General features: G+C 35.9%; 1 protein-coding gene and 1 long non-coding RNA gene across 7 annotated transcripts; one reads left to right on the forward strand and one right to left on the reverse strand.

Annotated features, from left to right (window-relative positions):
* The first annotated feature begins 349 nt into the window (after window positions 1–349).
* On the forward strand, window positions 350–15,840 carry LOC124176395 (JNK-interacting protein 3). 6 transcript variants are annotated; one of them, XM_046557626.1, is made up of 19 exons: window positions 350–621; window positions 1,372–1,691; window positions 1,783–1,957; window positions 3,186–3,593; window positions 4,013–4,210; window positions 4,352–4,387; window positions 5,350–5,367; window positions 5,857–5,914; window positions 5,999–6,055; window positions 6,132–6,467; window positions 6,553–6,732; window positions 9,229–9,430; window positions 9,526–10,346; window positions 10,430–10,649; window positions 10,734–11,019; window positions 11,102–11,296; window positions 11,381–11,470; window positions 11,639–11,699; window positions 12,792–12,918. In XM_046557626.1, the coding sequence occupies exons 2-19, from the start codon at window positions 1,398–1,400 to the stop codon at window positions 12,793–12,795; spliced, it is 3,639 nt and encodes a 1,212-aa protein (XP_046413582.1). In that variant the 5' UTR covers window positions 350–621; window positions 1,372–1,397; the 3' UTR covers window positions 12,796–12,918. The 6 variants fall into 6 exon arrangements, with proteins under 6 accessions (XP_046413582.1, XP_046413578.1, XP_046413581.1 ...); XM_046557622.1 differs by lacking the exon at window positions 11,639–11,699 and having other exon boundaries at window positions 12,792–15,840; XM_046557625.1 differs by lacking the exon at window positions 11,639–11,699 and having other exon boundaries at window positions 351–621; window positions 1,783–1,903; window positions 12,792–15,840.
* On the reverse strand, window positions 14,749–16,826 carry LOC124176397. The gene is made up of 2 exons (XR_006869370.1): window positions 15,889–16,826; window positions 14,749–15,815 (listed from the first exon to the last, which is right to left on the reverse strand). It is a non-coding gene; the product is annotated as an uncharacterized LOC124176397 (long non-coding RNA).
* Between the last annotated feature and the right edge of the window lie 15 nt (window positions 16,827–16,841).

Genomic DNA, 16,841 nt, shown 5'->3' on the forward strand with positions numbered 1-16,841 from the left:
GTTTTAAAGTCTGCGCCCATCACGAAAATGGATTTTAATACAAGTTTGTACAGTTAACGGTACATCCTTATCTAACACGTGAAGCTAAACCTTATCTCTGCTAATTATGAATGCAATTTGCAATTTTCGGAAAAGTGAGTTCAATCAGCCGGGTTTTTTTCGTATAGTTAAAAACACTCTGAATACGTCGTATAATTTTGTCTGGCTATTGACATCACTGAAATAAATAAATATCTAGCAAGGCACGTAAAAAAAGGTATTCGACGGTCGTACTAGCGATGTTGCCGATCGGGGGATTACGTATTTTAGTTCTCCCCGTCAGAGCCATCTGGATGAAATAATTTTGTTGCTCTTTGTACTACGTACCGTAATAAATTGCAGTGGGGAAGTGGCGAAAAATGGCGATGACCCGTGTCTCTGAAAATCGTTGATACTGACGGGGGGAGTAAACGAGCAAATGCCTCGAGTTCGGTTACAATATTAAGAAAGAAAAATGACCTGTGCGGTTGACGGGTAACATATTTGAGTGGTGAATCGGTGTTACATCGTGCGGTGGTTGTTCGGGTTAGATCCAAGGTCGAAACTGGTGGTTGCGAAACGTCACAGAACAACCCATACAAGGCAAGCAGGCGCACGTTTAGCGTAGATTATAGATATTTTTCTCTCTCTCGCTCTCTCTAGTAGATTATTGGTAACCTCATCCAGAAGTTCGTTTACGGGTACTCGATAAACAGCCTGGATTATCATGAATCACCAGGAATTTATCTCCAATCTATGTTCCCCCTTTTTTTCCTTACTTATTCTGCTATAGGTTAGGTCTCTGACACTTGAAGTTGACTAGATGAGACACAATTGACTACACGACATTTTCTAGCTCAAGAATGCACAACTGTGTGCTATAACTGTATTATACTCGGTACATACGCGCCTAGCTTATAAAAGCACGTTCATTCTACGCTTTTCTTTTCAATCCTAACTTCATGTGGTGAAGAAAAGAGGCGCAATTCTATCGTGACAGTTGCACTCACACATGTGCCAGCACTGCTGCTCTCCGTACATTTAACGTAATTAAACGTTACTCCCATAAGTAATACACGATACTTCTATCAACGTCAACTTCTTATCTCTTAATATGATAAAATTGTGTATTTCCCTCTCGGTGGACCAGTTGAAATAACTCTACATGTTAATTCCAAGAGGATGATAAATTAATCGCCTTTATATCCTTGAATTTTTCTCTCTTTTTTTTTATTCATCAATTCTATTTCGTTCTACTGATTTTAAACGTCAATTTCTTGAAAGATATTAGTATAGATACAATTGTGTTTGAGAGAAGACGGATGAATTAACAAAGTCATAATTTAATTTCAGAACCCGTCGGTGTAATCGGCTTAAATATGGATCAGGAAACTGTGTATGGAACGCACGAGGACAGTCATGTTGTCATGTCGGAGAAGGTACAGTCTCTGGCTGGCAGTATTTACCAGGAATTTGAACGCATGATTGCACGCTACGACGAAGATGTCGTCAAAGAACTGATGCCCCTTCTAGTCAATGTGTTGGAATGCTTGGATCTTGCGTATACGGAAAATCAAGAACATGAGGTTGAATTGGAATTATTGCGGGAGGACAACGAACAGCTCGTCACTCAGTACGAGAGAGAAAAACAGCTCAGAAAAACTTCGGATCAGGTATAAGAACCAACGATCACTATACTTATTCATCCTTTGTTTAAGCTATTTTTAAGTGAATTTGATCAGTGGTCTGATTTTTATTTTACAGAAACTATTAGAATTGGAGGACGTAGCTGAGGATGAGAGGAAGGAACTGCTATCGAAGATCGATAGCCTGGAGTCAATTGTTCGAATGTTGGAATTGAAGACTAAAAATTCCCAAGACCACGGTACAAATGCCAAAGTCATCTCCAGTCCATCCCCTCACAGAACCTCCCCCTACAGTAGAGTAGACTGTTTTCTGTTTTGATTTTATATACATGTTACTATATTTGTTTACTATTTTTTTTTATTTCATTTTTACTTGGTTTTTGGGCATATTTTGATGGGCCTCTTTATGTTTGTTACTTTTATAATAGAGCATGCTTTGATTCTTTTTTTTAGTCCTTCATTTAGACGCGCATGTTCCTCTGTCTATTTGCCATTATAAATTTTTCTGGTGGAAATTATATGTCGAGCTTATTTTTCTGTAAAAGTACACTATAGATATGTATTTTCCTTTGAATACTATAACAAAATGTATCGATTGCCATTTTCTTTAATTAATACATGCAATTTAGGAAGGAAACGAACTAAAGTCAATTTTCATTTGAAAGTAAAGAATTTTTTTCAATTCATTATAATGAATTCCATGAAATAAAATATGCTTTGTATATACGCCAAAGTATTAATTGCCTAAGTATCAATTGACACCAGAGAAGTATTTTGTACGATGTTTCAGTAGGGTTGGTAAAATCTGTTTCAATTCAAGCTTACTGTCGACTCGATGAATATTTTTTATACATTTGATTGTGTATTTAAATGATGGAAATATTTTCAAAGACAGAGCAGATGCTTGCAAGAAATCAACTGGTCCAAAAACGTTGACACTTCTTGTTTGGTAGTTGTAAATGGAATTTACAAAGTAAAAAAATTTTGACCTTGCATCAAATTATTTAACATCTTATTACCTCCGGGACTCCGAAAGAAATCTAGTTTCTAAGATTTGCTAAGTGTCAATAACCATGTACAATCCAATAGTACATACTTTTAAAAAAAATAATGTCAAAGCAATCTTCCAATATACGTTTATTTGCAAAATTTTCCATGTGAGTAAGTTTTTCAAAACAATTTCCTAATGTCAAGAATTTTTGTCTTGTAGTGCAAATCGAAAGAGGCAATAATTTATCCTACAATCGACATCCTGTAGATTTACAATTACACCTACTCATTATTCCCAAGGCATCATGGTCCACATTCATTTTCATTTACTTCATTAGTCATTTTTATCAATTGATCATTTTCATTATGCTATGAACATTTTTTCACTTGTACATTCGCAAACCAAGCTTGTAAACAGCCAAATCATACTTGCCGTCTTGTAGAATGACGAGTTATGATATAAAATTTATATTGTAAACTGTTTAATCGATTATGAAAATTTGCATCGTGGTATTTCATTCCTTATTTTAGTTGTCCGTCTTGAAGAAAAGGAATCTGAGATGAAGCGTGAATATTCTCGATTGCACGAACGTTACACAGAGTTATTCAAAACACATGTAGATTACATGGAACGTACCAAAATGTTGGTGGGAAGTACAGAAAGATTAGAAAATACCACCGGGGCTCGAGGTCCTTCCCGCTTACCTTCGCTAGGATTAGCTCATATGTCTCGAAGTTCTGGCCCCTTGAGCTACGGATTTCAAAGTTTGGAAGCCAGTATAAATGCTGATGATGGTCAGGAAGAAAGTCCACCTAGCGGAGCTAGCCTTAGAGCAGAAATGTTGGATAGTAGTAACGAAGCAGCTATCGAAACTTCGGACAAAAGCCAGCTCACAGATCAGCCCTTACAAGAAAACAAAACTACTGCAATTTCGAGACGTAAGTTGAAGACGCAGTACAGAAAAAAAAACATTCATTTTCAGAGATTCATCAGTGTGATTGTTATTTTCTTTAATAATATCCCATCATTGAAAGGGATACAGAATTTTATAGTATTTTTGTTTTTTCAAATGCATTGTTCTCTTGAATTATTCATAGGGATTAAATAAAATGTCTTTTCTAATGGTATACCATTCAAATTAACATTCCAACTATGCTTCTCTATCAGATTGACAGATTCTACAATTACACATTTCCTTTAAGGTTTACTACCATACTTTCAATTATTCATTACCTCGTTTGTGTAACACGGAAACATGCAAACACTCTGCCTTAAAACCTTGGGAACATATTAATAATTATCATATAGTTGTCAGCAATTGGTGAATGAATCATGAATAAACTTTTTATGTGCGCAGAGGAAAGTCCAGAAACAGAAATGCCACCGGTAATTGTAACACCGACAACACCTAGCGGTCCAGAAAAAACTGCCACAACTCCAAGTGGTAGAACAAGAACAGATAAGGAACAACGAAGTGGAAACACGTTATATCAGGAACTTAGTTTTCAGGATGCGGATGCACTCGGTGAAATGGACGAAGGTGCAGATATCACTGGTAATGTAAAACAAATATGTAAACGTCTGGTTAAAGATGGTTGACAATATTTAAATATTGAAGAAAAACCAAGAACTAATAGAATAAATGTAATAAATAGAGTTTTTTCAACAAGTTCAATTTGATTTGTTCTTGTTGCAGGGAGCTGGGTACATCCAGGAGAATACGCTTCGTCGGGTACGTTTGTAGCAATATTTCTCCACATGATATATTTTTTCGTTTATTTTCGTACTGTCTATTGTCCGCATTCGAAGAATTGTAGCAACTATGTAATGATATAATTGATCATTACCTTCTCAACCGAACTCGTGGATCTAAATCCAACTGTTAAATTGGATGTAGTGGTTGCATCTTGTTGTATTTACACAGCTGTTGTACCATCATTTGTTTTTCAAAGCATTGAAATGATAATATATACCACATTGCTCTGGATATAAACCGACCCCGCATGTAAGACGACCCCGAATTCTGACAATATTTCAGGGTGTTTTTTTGTCAGTTACTCGCGCATAAAACGGGTCCGCGTGTAAGACGAGGATGATTTTGGTAGGTGATGTCAAGGACAAAAAACTTCGGCTTATATTCAGAACAATATGGTACATACTTAGACTTGTTGAGAGCAACTGTTTTTCCTTTTAACTGAATTCCGAAATCAGAAAAAGAAGGTGCATAACGATTTATTCGATAATTATATAGTTTAATCTTACACATGCCACTTGCTTGCTCCCTGAAATATCTTTGCTTTGTTCGAATTCAGTTTACAAGGCAAGAATAACTTCTGCATGCAATGCGAACTATGTTTCATTTATGTTGGAATGAGAAGCGTCCGGTTTGCGATATTTTAATACAAAATGTTGCAAATTAGGGATCGATTCGATTATAGTATTTTCAAAAGAAAAAAAAAAAGGTAATACACCTCACAATTAAAAGCCATTTTATAAGAATCCCAAGTTGGCAGAATGCCAATATAAAACTTGACAATATTTCGGTATTTGGAAAATTGAAATTTCATACGTAAGGAAAAAAAATTGACTACTAACATGTATGTATATTTGCATTGTCTGTTCCTTTGCTGTCCATCTGTTCGCGTCAAATCTTCATTGAACGATGCATGCGACGAATAACCCATCCATATGCAGTCAATGACAACTTTTTCGGTAAGCGTCTCTGAATAACTGACTATTTTCTATCTAATTTGATTATTGGACGTTTGTAAACCTTTCCTTTCGTGGTTTCTACAGTATTCTTATAAACATTTGGTCAAAGCATGATTCTTTAGGCACCAAATTGAATTCAAAATATCTTAATACGCTTTCTCAAGTAACATTTAAACAAATTTCTCCGGCTGCATTGAACGACGCAAAAATTGCAAACACAAGAAATTTAAGTACCTTCCACTCATATGATGTTAACAAAAATAATCATTTCCAAATTTAGTTTGGATTTTTGTAGCCGAAAATACGAGAGCATAAAGTTTCTACTTACTGCCTTAATATTCTCATTTGCTCTGTACCTATATTTTGCTCATCTGGTTCTTTCAGCACCACACAAATTTCCTTTGCTACTGCTTTATCCATGAGGATAACAGTTGAGAGAATACTGCACACCACTCAATCATTATATATTAATTGATGAATTTTTTTTAGGCATGGGGAAAGAGGTGGAAAATCTTATTATGGAAAATAACGAACTCCTAGCAACCAAGTAAGCAATTCGCTCAGTCTCATTCATCATGATTTTACATTCGCTTTTAACATCTACAATAATAATACAAATTTATCTTTCCAGAAATGCGCTGAACATCGTCAAAGATGACCTGATAGTCAAAGTAGATGAGTTAACCAGGTAAATATATTACAAACATTTTCTTAGTCAAAGTAAAATTCGATTAGCTAATTTGTGACCCTTTACGTTATTCTAGTGAGCAAGAAATACTGAGAGAGGAAGTCAGGGCTTTACAACAAGCCAGAGAACGTCTTCGTCAAAAGGTATCGATGCTGGAAGAGGAGCTGAAGAAAACTAGAGAAGAAGCAGAAGCAGCTGCAAAAACGACAAAGAGTGATGACGAAGAGGATGTTCCGCTGGCCCAAAGAAAGCGCTTCACAAGGGTAGAGATGGCCAGAGTTTTAATGGAGAGAAATCAGTACAAAGAGAGGTTCATGGAACTTCAAGAGGCTGTCAGGTGGACAGAAATGATCAGAGCATCCAGAACTGACCCCGCGAGTATCTCCAGTGGAAAACAGTCAGTGTGGCGGTTGTGAGTATTAAACAATGAACCACAAAATTTTTCCTCAATTATTCTGTATTGATACTGGTATCTGACTCCCCCTTTGTTTATCCAGTTTTAGTAATCTCTTCACAAGCCCGGCAGATCGAGGGGGATTAGCACGGGGACAGCATACCCTACCACACATGCGCTACAGTGCACCGACTAATCAAATTACTCCAGCTCCGGCTCTAGACGCAATGCGCAGACGAACAATGAAGAATCGTCATGACTTTCTTGACCAAGGAGACAACATGTGAGAAAACAAACCAGTTCTAACTTATAGTTGTATCCATATTTATAGATTGAAGCTTGACTCATTTTACTCACGGTTCAGTTAGTTTTCGTTGTAATCGTTGATCACGTACACACACTTTACGTTATTCAATTGTTCTGGTAACAATTATCTTTTCGTAGAATCTCTTATCTTTTCTCATTGTAATTTCTCAACAACTCTTTTTTTTTTCTACAATTTATTATGCTCATTCCCTGGTTAAAGTCTTTAGCACCCTCGCTTAGTTTAGCTAAATCTAGCCAAGATGCTATTTATATCATAAACCTGACCTTGACATCAACAGCAACGCATATGAATATGTGAAAATGTTGTGCAAGTACAGCAAATTCAAACATCGACACGTAGACGGTGTGTGCATAAGATCCTTTGCATCTTTGGTTGATGTCTCAATTTTCACAGACTTCTAACAGAAATTGAGTTGGATGTCTTTAGTGCTCTTCTTTACTGCTCACAATTTTCCTCTATCGTATCACGATTATCTTTAATTAAGAAAATCTCGTTTAATTTTTGTTCAGCAAACGTCAGTTCTATATTTATTTTTAATAATTTATCTTGTAATTTTACATCATCTTTCAAATGTTTGTAATGTACATCGCTTTACTTTTACAGTAATATTTATTTGAATTCGTCTACTCTTAGAAAACGATACCGTAATTATTTATCATATATTCACATCTATATTCGAAAGAATTGCGATTGAAATTGTCAAAATATAAAGTGGTTTTTGGTTTACATAGAGGACCTACTCAAACCGAAAGTGAACACGCTATTTTCCGATAGGAAGTTAATTTCCTGGAAAATTCATTAACGTAAGAATGATTTATCATGATTTCACAGAAGCTGATGTATGAATCGACATTTTTTAAAGTAATGGGTATTAAAAATCTTTACAGATTAGAGCCATCTTTGGTTAGTTGGGATCCATAGTTTTTGTCGCAACTCGCGATTAAAATCATGACTGATTCAAAAGATGTGAGTTCCTTTCGTATAATCTGCGTTTTTAACAGTTTCTTTATCTTTCGTGGCTGCATATTTTCAGTATTTGGCGTACATTTATTCAATGTATCTTAAATTTTTCAATTAAATGACATTTTCTGACTCTCTGTCACTGTATACGTTATTATATATTCGTGGTACGAGGTCCTGTAATAGCTTAGACCATGTGCTTTATCTTTATGGCGCTGGTTCTGTTGGGTATTTTTGTCAGTGGCGATTGGGTCAGCATGAGGTCTGTTCGATGATTTGTAGCAAAGAAATAATGTACCATTCAAGTATTTCACCAGTACAACATGAAAAATTTGTTAAATAATATATTTTATTCGCGAAAAATCAAGCATTGCCATTCAGTCATCATACTTTTTCATGTTATTTAAGAATGTAAATGAAAATAGTGTTCTGAATGCATTATCACATTCTATATGTATAATACTCATTCAAATAATTCAACTCATTTTAATTCGTACGTAAAATATTTTACCACTTTTGTGTTGTATATAAAAGTTTGTACATTTTCTGGATTATATTTATCACACGTATAAACGTGTATATTCATATATATACTTATATAGTTTATTGATTAGTGAATAAAACTAATTTTAATTACGTTAAATATGGTTTTTATTTCAATATAATAATTAAACTTTAATTATTTATTCTACTCGGGTTACCTTTACTATCCTTTCAAGTGATTATCAGTGTTCTTAGAAAATGCTCATTACTTTGACTATCAGACCTCTTGTAAGTCGAATTTCAAGTAAATTTATTTAGCCTTGTGCTTGTGCTGTAGCTTACATGACCTATGTATAATTAATATTCCTCACTCAATATTGAATCAATAACTGGACATGATTTTCAGCCTTCACGTGGTTGCCTTGACTAATACTTTGGGAGAATATTTTTCCATAATTTAAATCGACACTGAATCAGTATTCAATGTACCCAATGTCCGTTCTCACCCTTCCCATTCCTGATATGAATACTGTTGCAGAGATGTATTCACAGATCTCACGTTGTGTAAAGGAAACTTGTAATCAATTACGAGTCTGTTACGAATGCATGCCATTGAGTACTGATTTCAACAAAATTTAAAAAAAAAATACGTATAAAATAATCTCACCATATTGATAAAAAATAAGTACATTGTCATTAGGATGTAATTTGTTTTCTATACTCAGAGACTATACTTTGATTGCTACTATTCGTTGTTCGGTTCCCGCATTGCGTTAACGAACCTGCTTTTGGTAATCGGGTCCCCAAGATGCGTGTAAAACTGTTTCTAATCGAGCGAAAATCATTTGGTGATGACTAAATTATTTGTGGAAATATTTCTGAATTTATAGTGAAAAATTGTGCTTTTATAGCAGAATCATGACAAATGTCAAGATTGTAATTTAAACCAGTTTAATATGTAAATATTACTGTATGCAGATTGCTCAGACATTGATAATCTGTTTACAGGTCCTCGGAAAAGTTAGTAGCTCGACGAGCTAACGAACGGAGGGAACAATACCGTCAAGTACGAGCTCATGTAAGGAAAGAAGACGGCCGTTTACAAGCTTATGGCTGGAGCTTACCTGGGAAACCGAGCGCACCTGCTAGACAGCCTGTACCTGTTCCTGTATATTGTAGACCGTTACAAGAGACCGAGCCTGGAATGAAGGTGATTTACTCTTCTTAAGACTTATTCGAAATATCAAAAGTTCCTTGAATCGCACAATGTTCTAAAAATACAACACATATTTCTCTGTACAACAGATATGGTGCGGAGCTGGTGTCAACTTGAGCGGTGGAAAGACAAGGGATGGTGGTAGCATGGTAGGCGGTAGTGTATTTTACGCAGCCGAGGCTCAAGAGAATAACGTGAAGACTGCCGAGGACGCTGTTGAGCACTTGGATAAGGAGCTTCAGGAGAGCGAGCAGCAGCGATTAGAAGCCGAGCGATTAGAGCAGCAGCTAAGTTCCCTAGTTTGGATTTGCACGTCAACACAAAAGATGTCTAAAGTGACGGTCATCGATGCGAATAATCCAGCAGACATATTGGAAGCCTTCAACGTTTGCCAAAGTCATTTGTTATGCATCGCAAGTGTTCCAGGTGCTAAGGAGAGCGATTATGTATTGGGATCGAATGACAACTCGATCCAAACGAATGGCGCTGGCGATCAAAACAGCAATAGCGAACCAGTTTCCTTAGAGCTGAGCGAAGCCAGAGAGAATACCAACTCCAAGGTAGAAGAGAAGGTCAAAACAGATGTCGACAATCAAAATTTAGATGATCACAATGCGCCTGAAGACTCTGACAAAGTTGACGCGGATCCTAATAGTAACACTGAACCACAAAGTTTAGAAAGCATCGATAGCGAGACGGCAAATTTAGGGAAAGTGCAATTTGTAAAGAGTACACCTGAGCCGTCGATGCAAACTAACGATACGGATTTGGTGACGGAAAAAATGTCCTCTGTTCAACCAACCATGTGGTTGGGTGCTCAAAATGGTGCTGTATTTGTACATTCAGCTGTAGCCAAATGGACTATCTGTCTGCATTCGGTTAGATTGAAAGATGCAGCTTTGGCCATTGTGTAAGCATCAGCCGCCATTCCGCATTCATAGTTTTTGTGTAAAATGTTACAAATATTACAAGGGTCCGACCTTATCGTTTCAGCCATGTTCAAGGAAGAGTTTTGGTCGCCTTAGCCGATGGAACAGTGGCAATATTCCGAAGAGGTTCCGACGGCCAGTGGGACCTCTCGCAGCACCACATAATAACACTTGGTAGTCCTCAACATTCCATAAGGTGTATGACCGCTGTTACAGGAAAAACTGTTTGGTGCGGATATAGAAACAAAATTCACGTCGTTGATCCTATCGCCTTAACTCTGGAGGTAAGCTGAACTTATACACCAGGGAAAAGTGAAGACATTCGATTCATAAATCCCAAATATCTTCTGGTATTCTCGCAACTGCAGTGCACCGTCGATGCTCACCCTCGTCGAGAATCGCAGGTCAGGCAACTCGCCTGGTTGGGGGAGGGAGTCTGGGTCAGCATCAGATTGGATTCAACATTAAGGCTGTACCACGCGCATACCTATCAACACCTCCAGGACGTCGATATAGAGCCTTACGTCAGCAAGATGCTGGGCACAGGAAAGTTGGGATTCTCATTTGTGAGAATAACTGCTCTGCTTATATCGTCTAACAGATTGTGGATTGGGACTGGAAACGGAGTAATCATATCCGTACCTTTGTCCGAAAGTGAGAAAAGTTGGGTTTAAAATACCAGTAATTACACGACTCATGAATTAGTCTCTTCAGTATATTTTCCAATCAATTCAAGGTGCTGGTGGTTCTATGGCAGTCTCACGAGCGCAGGCTGGTATGAAAACAGACGCGCCTGGTGTGGGTGTCAGGGTCTTCGCATCCGACAAGGGAGTAACGCCTGGAAGTTTTGTACCTTACTGTAGCATGGCGCATGCTCAGCTCAGTTTTCACGGACACCGAGATGCTGTAAAGATGTTTGTTGCCGTACCTGGTAAGAGTCTCGTGTATTTTACACGAATTGAAAACTACCCGTTCCGTTTCATTACTACAATAATAATACTACATGTTTTTTCAGGACAAGGCGGTCAAAGTATCGTGAGCGATGGATCACAGCCCGCAATGCTTGTATTATCCGGTGGTGAGGGGTACATTGATTTCCGAGTTGGTAAGTTTTTTTTTTTTTTTTTTTATCACGTTTTGATGATGACTATGACGGTCTACCTTTATTACAATCTTTATAGTACACTTGAATGAGTTATTGTGATCTTTAAAATTGAAACTGATGAAAATCACGGTTGCGTTTTGAGTTTTTCGGGGTGATTCGTAATTTCAGTTGAAGAGGCTGAGGACGAAAGTGACGTTGCGACCCACCTCATTGTGTGGCAGCTGGTCAGGTATGCCCCCAGAGAGTAATAGGAAACGGTCGATTTAATTTGGTTCTTATTACTAATCAACAACTATCCGTATCTCGATTAACTTTTGTTGTTTCACACTAACTTTCAGTAAACTAACGATTAGGAATTTCGATACAGCAAATCTTTTGTTTTTAAAAACTGTAAAGAGATTATAACGGCTTAAAAAATTTTCTACAACTTGATGATTGGTAATTTTATTAATAATGTGGAAGCGGTTTTGTCGGTTCAACTATTGTCGGTTCGAATGATTAACGTAAAGTGGTCGAAACCGGGTTAATATTAAAATACAGACTGCAATATAAATTCTCACCGCCTGTCCTGGTGTTTAAATTAAGGAACACGTGAAATATGTACAGCACCCAAAAATGCACAACACATACATACGTACAATGTCATTTGATTACTGTGCTCATCATGGGAATTGTATAAAATATCATTTCTTTTAGGATACCCCAGTTCATATACACACGTTGTGTTTTTTTTTTTTTTTTTTGAATCGGCAGAAGAGTATTTTTGATATTTACGGTACGAACACGTGAACATTGAATTTGTTTATGATTTGTTAGTGAGGGTCTGAAAAACTGGTCTTTATTCCGTGGATTAACATCGAGCTGCTGTCATATTTTAAACGCTATGTCGTAATCAAAGCTCTCGTATCGCTATACGAAAGGTAGTGATTGATCTTGTATATTGTTAATCGGTAACTTAAAAAATACTCGTTGCTGGCTTGAAGCCACTATTATCCTTAATTGGCAAGGAGCTTTCACAGTTTCAAGAGTTGATGATGTATAAAATATTTGGAACAAAGTTAATTTCATTGTTTGCCGCAACCACTGGATAAAACTATTTCATTAATGGAAAATGCACGACTTGAAACTTTGCAAAATATTTCCATATACATATCCTTCACTCTCTGGGAGCTTCCGCAGCCGGTATATGTATATTGTGTTGTACAAAGCTGACTTCATCTGCACCTTTCTTCTGCTAATACACATTAGTTGTGATGTATAAAGTACCGTATTTCAATATTTCGAACAAACGTATGCACAACAAAAATGTCATATTCTACAGGTGACGGTGATGATACGGACGATGGAATCGAGAGGTCGAATCTTGCCGCTAACTCTGAAGAACATGGAGAACAAAGTCATTTGATCGTTTGGCAAGTTCAATGCCCTTTGCCAGTACCAATAACTGCATAGAATAACGAAGGAAGCGATTGAAAAAGCTTTTCATTTTAGTTCCTAGATTATCAATCAACGTGTTAATTTGTCATACTATTCGACTATAGCATCTGTCAAACGTATTGAATTATGCAAAACTTTCACACAAGAATCCGTTCGTGGCGTTCCTCTTTTCGAAAATTGAATTACTTTGGGCAGTGGTCTCTTCTTGCGTAACGGTTTACGTAGTTTGTAACAGAAATATGTGGTAGCAGTCGTACCGTTAGTACCATCTGTGATCTAATTGAGTAACAGTAGCAGCGTATTTTGCATAAAATTCGATACACTGCTCATTTACCGAATATGCATAGACTCTTGGCTCGTTATACGTAGAGCATATCTAGCAAAACATACGTAGAGAATAGAAAAACGTTTGTATAGAAGATGGAAAATTTTTAACGACGCTTTAAAATTCAAAGTCTTTCGAAATTGTTAACAAGTTTGAGGGAAAAAACGTACTGTACGTTAATATTGCTTCCAATTCGCTTGATTTGACGTATCGATGAATCTTTGCGATATGTAATAATTACCCTACTAAATTTTTACTCGGTCCAGAGGTGATGAATAAGAATTTTCATAGATGACTCGACGCGAAATGAAATTAACACCATTTAATTAATTCGACATAAAGGACAAGTACTTGAGTAAAATTTAAGAATAAAAGTTCTATTGTAATAAGCCAAACTTGTTGGGGGAAAATGTGTGTGTTAGTGTTTTATTATTTTCAACTTGTTCTTTGCAAAAATACGACGGGATTTTCATGCTGTATACAGACGTAATCTTAATTTTATTCCTAATTTATCGTTATATAACTAATCACTGATCATTTTACTCAAAACATTGTTATTTAAAAATAACCAATGAAACATCGAACTAATTAAGCTCGACTCAATATTTTAGATCTTAACAGATTTCATAATTAATAGGTATCTATTTTATGACTTTGAAAGGCATTATTTAGAGTATTAATGAGTAATTTCATTACACGCAATGAAAGTGAAACAATTTACAAATTAGATATTAATCGATTTGTAGCAATTTTTTTGTGATATTTGTAGCTAGCTAATTTATTTTTTTAATCCCGCAGAAGCTGCATGAGGTATTTTTTGTTTTTATTTCCATGCAAAGTCTTATTATACTTCGATATTATTTACACCAAAAACTAAACACTGACATAATTTCTATGCTCATTCGCCCAGCACCTTGTCAAAGTCTCGAAACATGAAAGCAACAATTATTTGATACATAGCAGTAAGTGGATACATACAAATAATATGTATATACCATTTTGTGTGGATTTGAGAACGATGTTAATTCTTGTCCGATCAAGTTTTACAGAATTGATTGTATAATATGCGAATTCTTACAATTTTCATTACGCTGAAAATTTAATTTCTTCTCTCTGTACATGATATAAATATTTGTTTTTTTTTTTTCCGGCAAAGTGCGCTTATTTAATTATCAGAAGCCTTTTGTTATCCATATATTTGTAAATCATGCTTAATTAAATTTAATTATAACTGTGCTAGAATGTAAACTATATATTTAATTAATTTATAATAAATTATATTAGCAACTAATAAATATTAGGTTTATAAATTATGTACAGTTTAACGGTATCCAACCGACATACGGGGGAATCGATAACACTAAAATAATATGATCAATATGGTCGCACAGCATACGTTACATCTGGCTTTATGCTTTATGGAATATGCTGAAAAACGATGTCCGCGAAGTTCTTGGGTGTTTTGTGATGTATACATTTCATCCTAAATAGTGGCTTCAATTTTTTTCTTCCCTGGTTCTCATTTTGGTCAATTTCGCGTAGCGAGATGGAGAATCTATTATCAAATAGAAGCATTTGAGCCAAAGTTGTTGATTAAAAAACAGTTCAGGGGTCATCGATTATTATCAATCAAATGCCGATTGCGTGATAAATTTACCCGCTCAATAATCGAGCAGCGCCAATTCGAGCAGCAGGTAGCGATTTAGAGACACAGCTATAACGAATTTAATTAAATGTATCGTTACATTATTTTCATTTCATTGCTAACGCTCTCAAAACCTTATAAATACCAGCGCAATATTCAAATGCAAAGAATATACCTAATACAAAGTATTTAAATAGTATATAAATTCAGACCCGGAATCGTACCACAGTGGCAAATTGTTCATTAATACTATGCGATGGAAATAAATCGAGGACGGTAAAACAAGTAAAAACCGGCTAACGAAGCGCGATACACTGCTGATTTCGTGTAGTTTAATTTAATAAATTCGAAAGAAAGAAAGAGTAAAATATAATTAAAGTATAATAAAGCATAAACAAACCCGAGGCTGGTCACGGACCAATGTCGAGTAAAGATTCCAATTCTGTAAATAAGCATCACGTACTTTAACATTTCGTGCGTAATTCTACCTAATTATTACAATACTTGCACACGGCATAATAGCTCAATGTCTATTATTTATCACGAAAACGGAATATAAGTATAATGCAGCTTTGTCACCCACTATTCTCTCTCTCTCTCTCTCTCTCTCTATTAATAACGACACTTCCCTTCGTATGTCATATTTTATGAAAAAGAAAAACTATTGCACCATTAAGCAACCAAGCTTTATCATCATACTATTATTACCATTAATACATGCATACTTGAATATCCCTCACTCATGTTATATGTATGAATATATGTGTAATAGATATTGTAATATTTATATGATCACCACGTAGTAAGTAACGTATCTTTTAAAACATCGTCGTGTTTTTGAATGCCTGCAGAGCGATAAATGTCTTGTACCTAACTATAGATATACTTCAATATGTATACATACCTATAATATGGGATGAGCTGCTAGTTGATTGGCGCTAATAAAGATAACGATGGTGAGAATAGGTTTTTTTTTGTTATTTCCGATTATCACTTTCATGTTATGTGTACCTTCTCATCGATCACATATCGAGCAATGTCGAGTTGTGAAAAGTATGTTAACGTACCATAAACAAATCGGAATATGAGGCAATCCTTGGTATTCGTTTGAAATATTATTACGGACCTTACGGAAACGAAAATAAACGAAGCCTGCGAATATCGTTCGTAGTTTCTATTCTATTATCGATTCAGTTTATCAACGGTATTTAGCAATTGTGTCACGTTTGTCACGTATAACACGGAGTTGTCAGATATTCGGAAATGTTTATTCTCAGGCTGAAATTTTAAAACTGCTAATGCAATCGACGCATTGGCTACCGGTGTCGGTATTTCGTTCGTAATGCATAGTTTTATTATATCTGTTTCGCCAAAAATCGCCAATATTCTTAAAAGAAAACATTGTATTTGTGGCCAAAAGAGCGATATTTTGAAATCTGATAAGAAAAAACCGTGACTAGAAGTAGACAAAGTAATTAGTAAAAATTTTTTAACCATCGGACGGATCTATTTCTGACAAACTTAATCACCAGTTAAAAGATTACCGTTATAAATATTTCTCCCACGATTATACCCCAAGTTACTTTTCCGTATTGTATTATATTGGCTTGATAAATATATCTGTATATCGATCGTAACAACAAATTTCGAACAGACGATTACAGGCATCGTTTTTCCTTATCCCCAGTACAAAAAAAAAAAATAAATAACGACTCAAAATTAATTCAATTTTTCGTGGGACAAAAATTCCGTTATCGAAAATTGAAATGCGGAGGCGAACGAGCGCGTTCGAATTTTTCTTTCAAAAATGCAAGAGGACCGAGTGAGATTTTTCGCTTTCAAGAAAATAAAAAAAAAAAAAAAAAATGGCCTGCTCCTCAAACGGGATCGCCGACCTTAGACATACCACCACTACCACAATCGGCAGAGTTGCCACCTCCATCGGCAACTTCGACGCCCAAGAG

This window comes from Neodiprion fabricii, chromosome 2, assembly GCF_021155785.1.
Source record: "Neodiprion fabricii isolate iyNeoFabr1 chromosome 2, iyNeoFabr1.1, whole genome shotgun sequence".
NCBI classification, from domain to species: domain Eukaryota; kingdom Metazoa; phylum Arthropoda; class Insecta; order Hymenoptera; family Diprionidae; genus Neodiprion; species Neodiprion fabricii.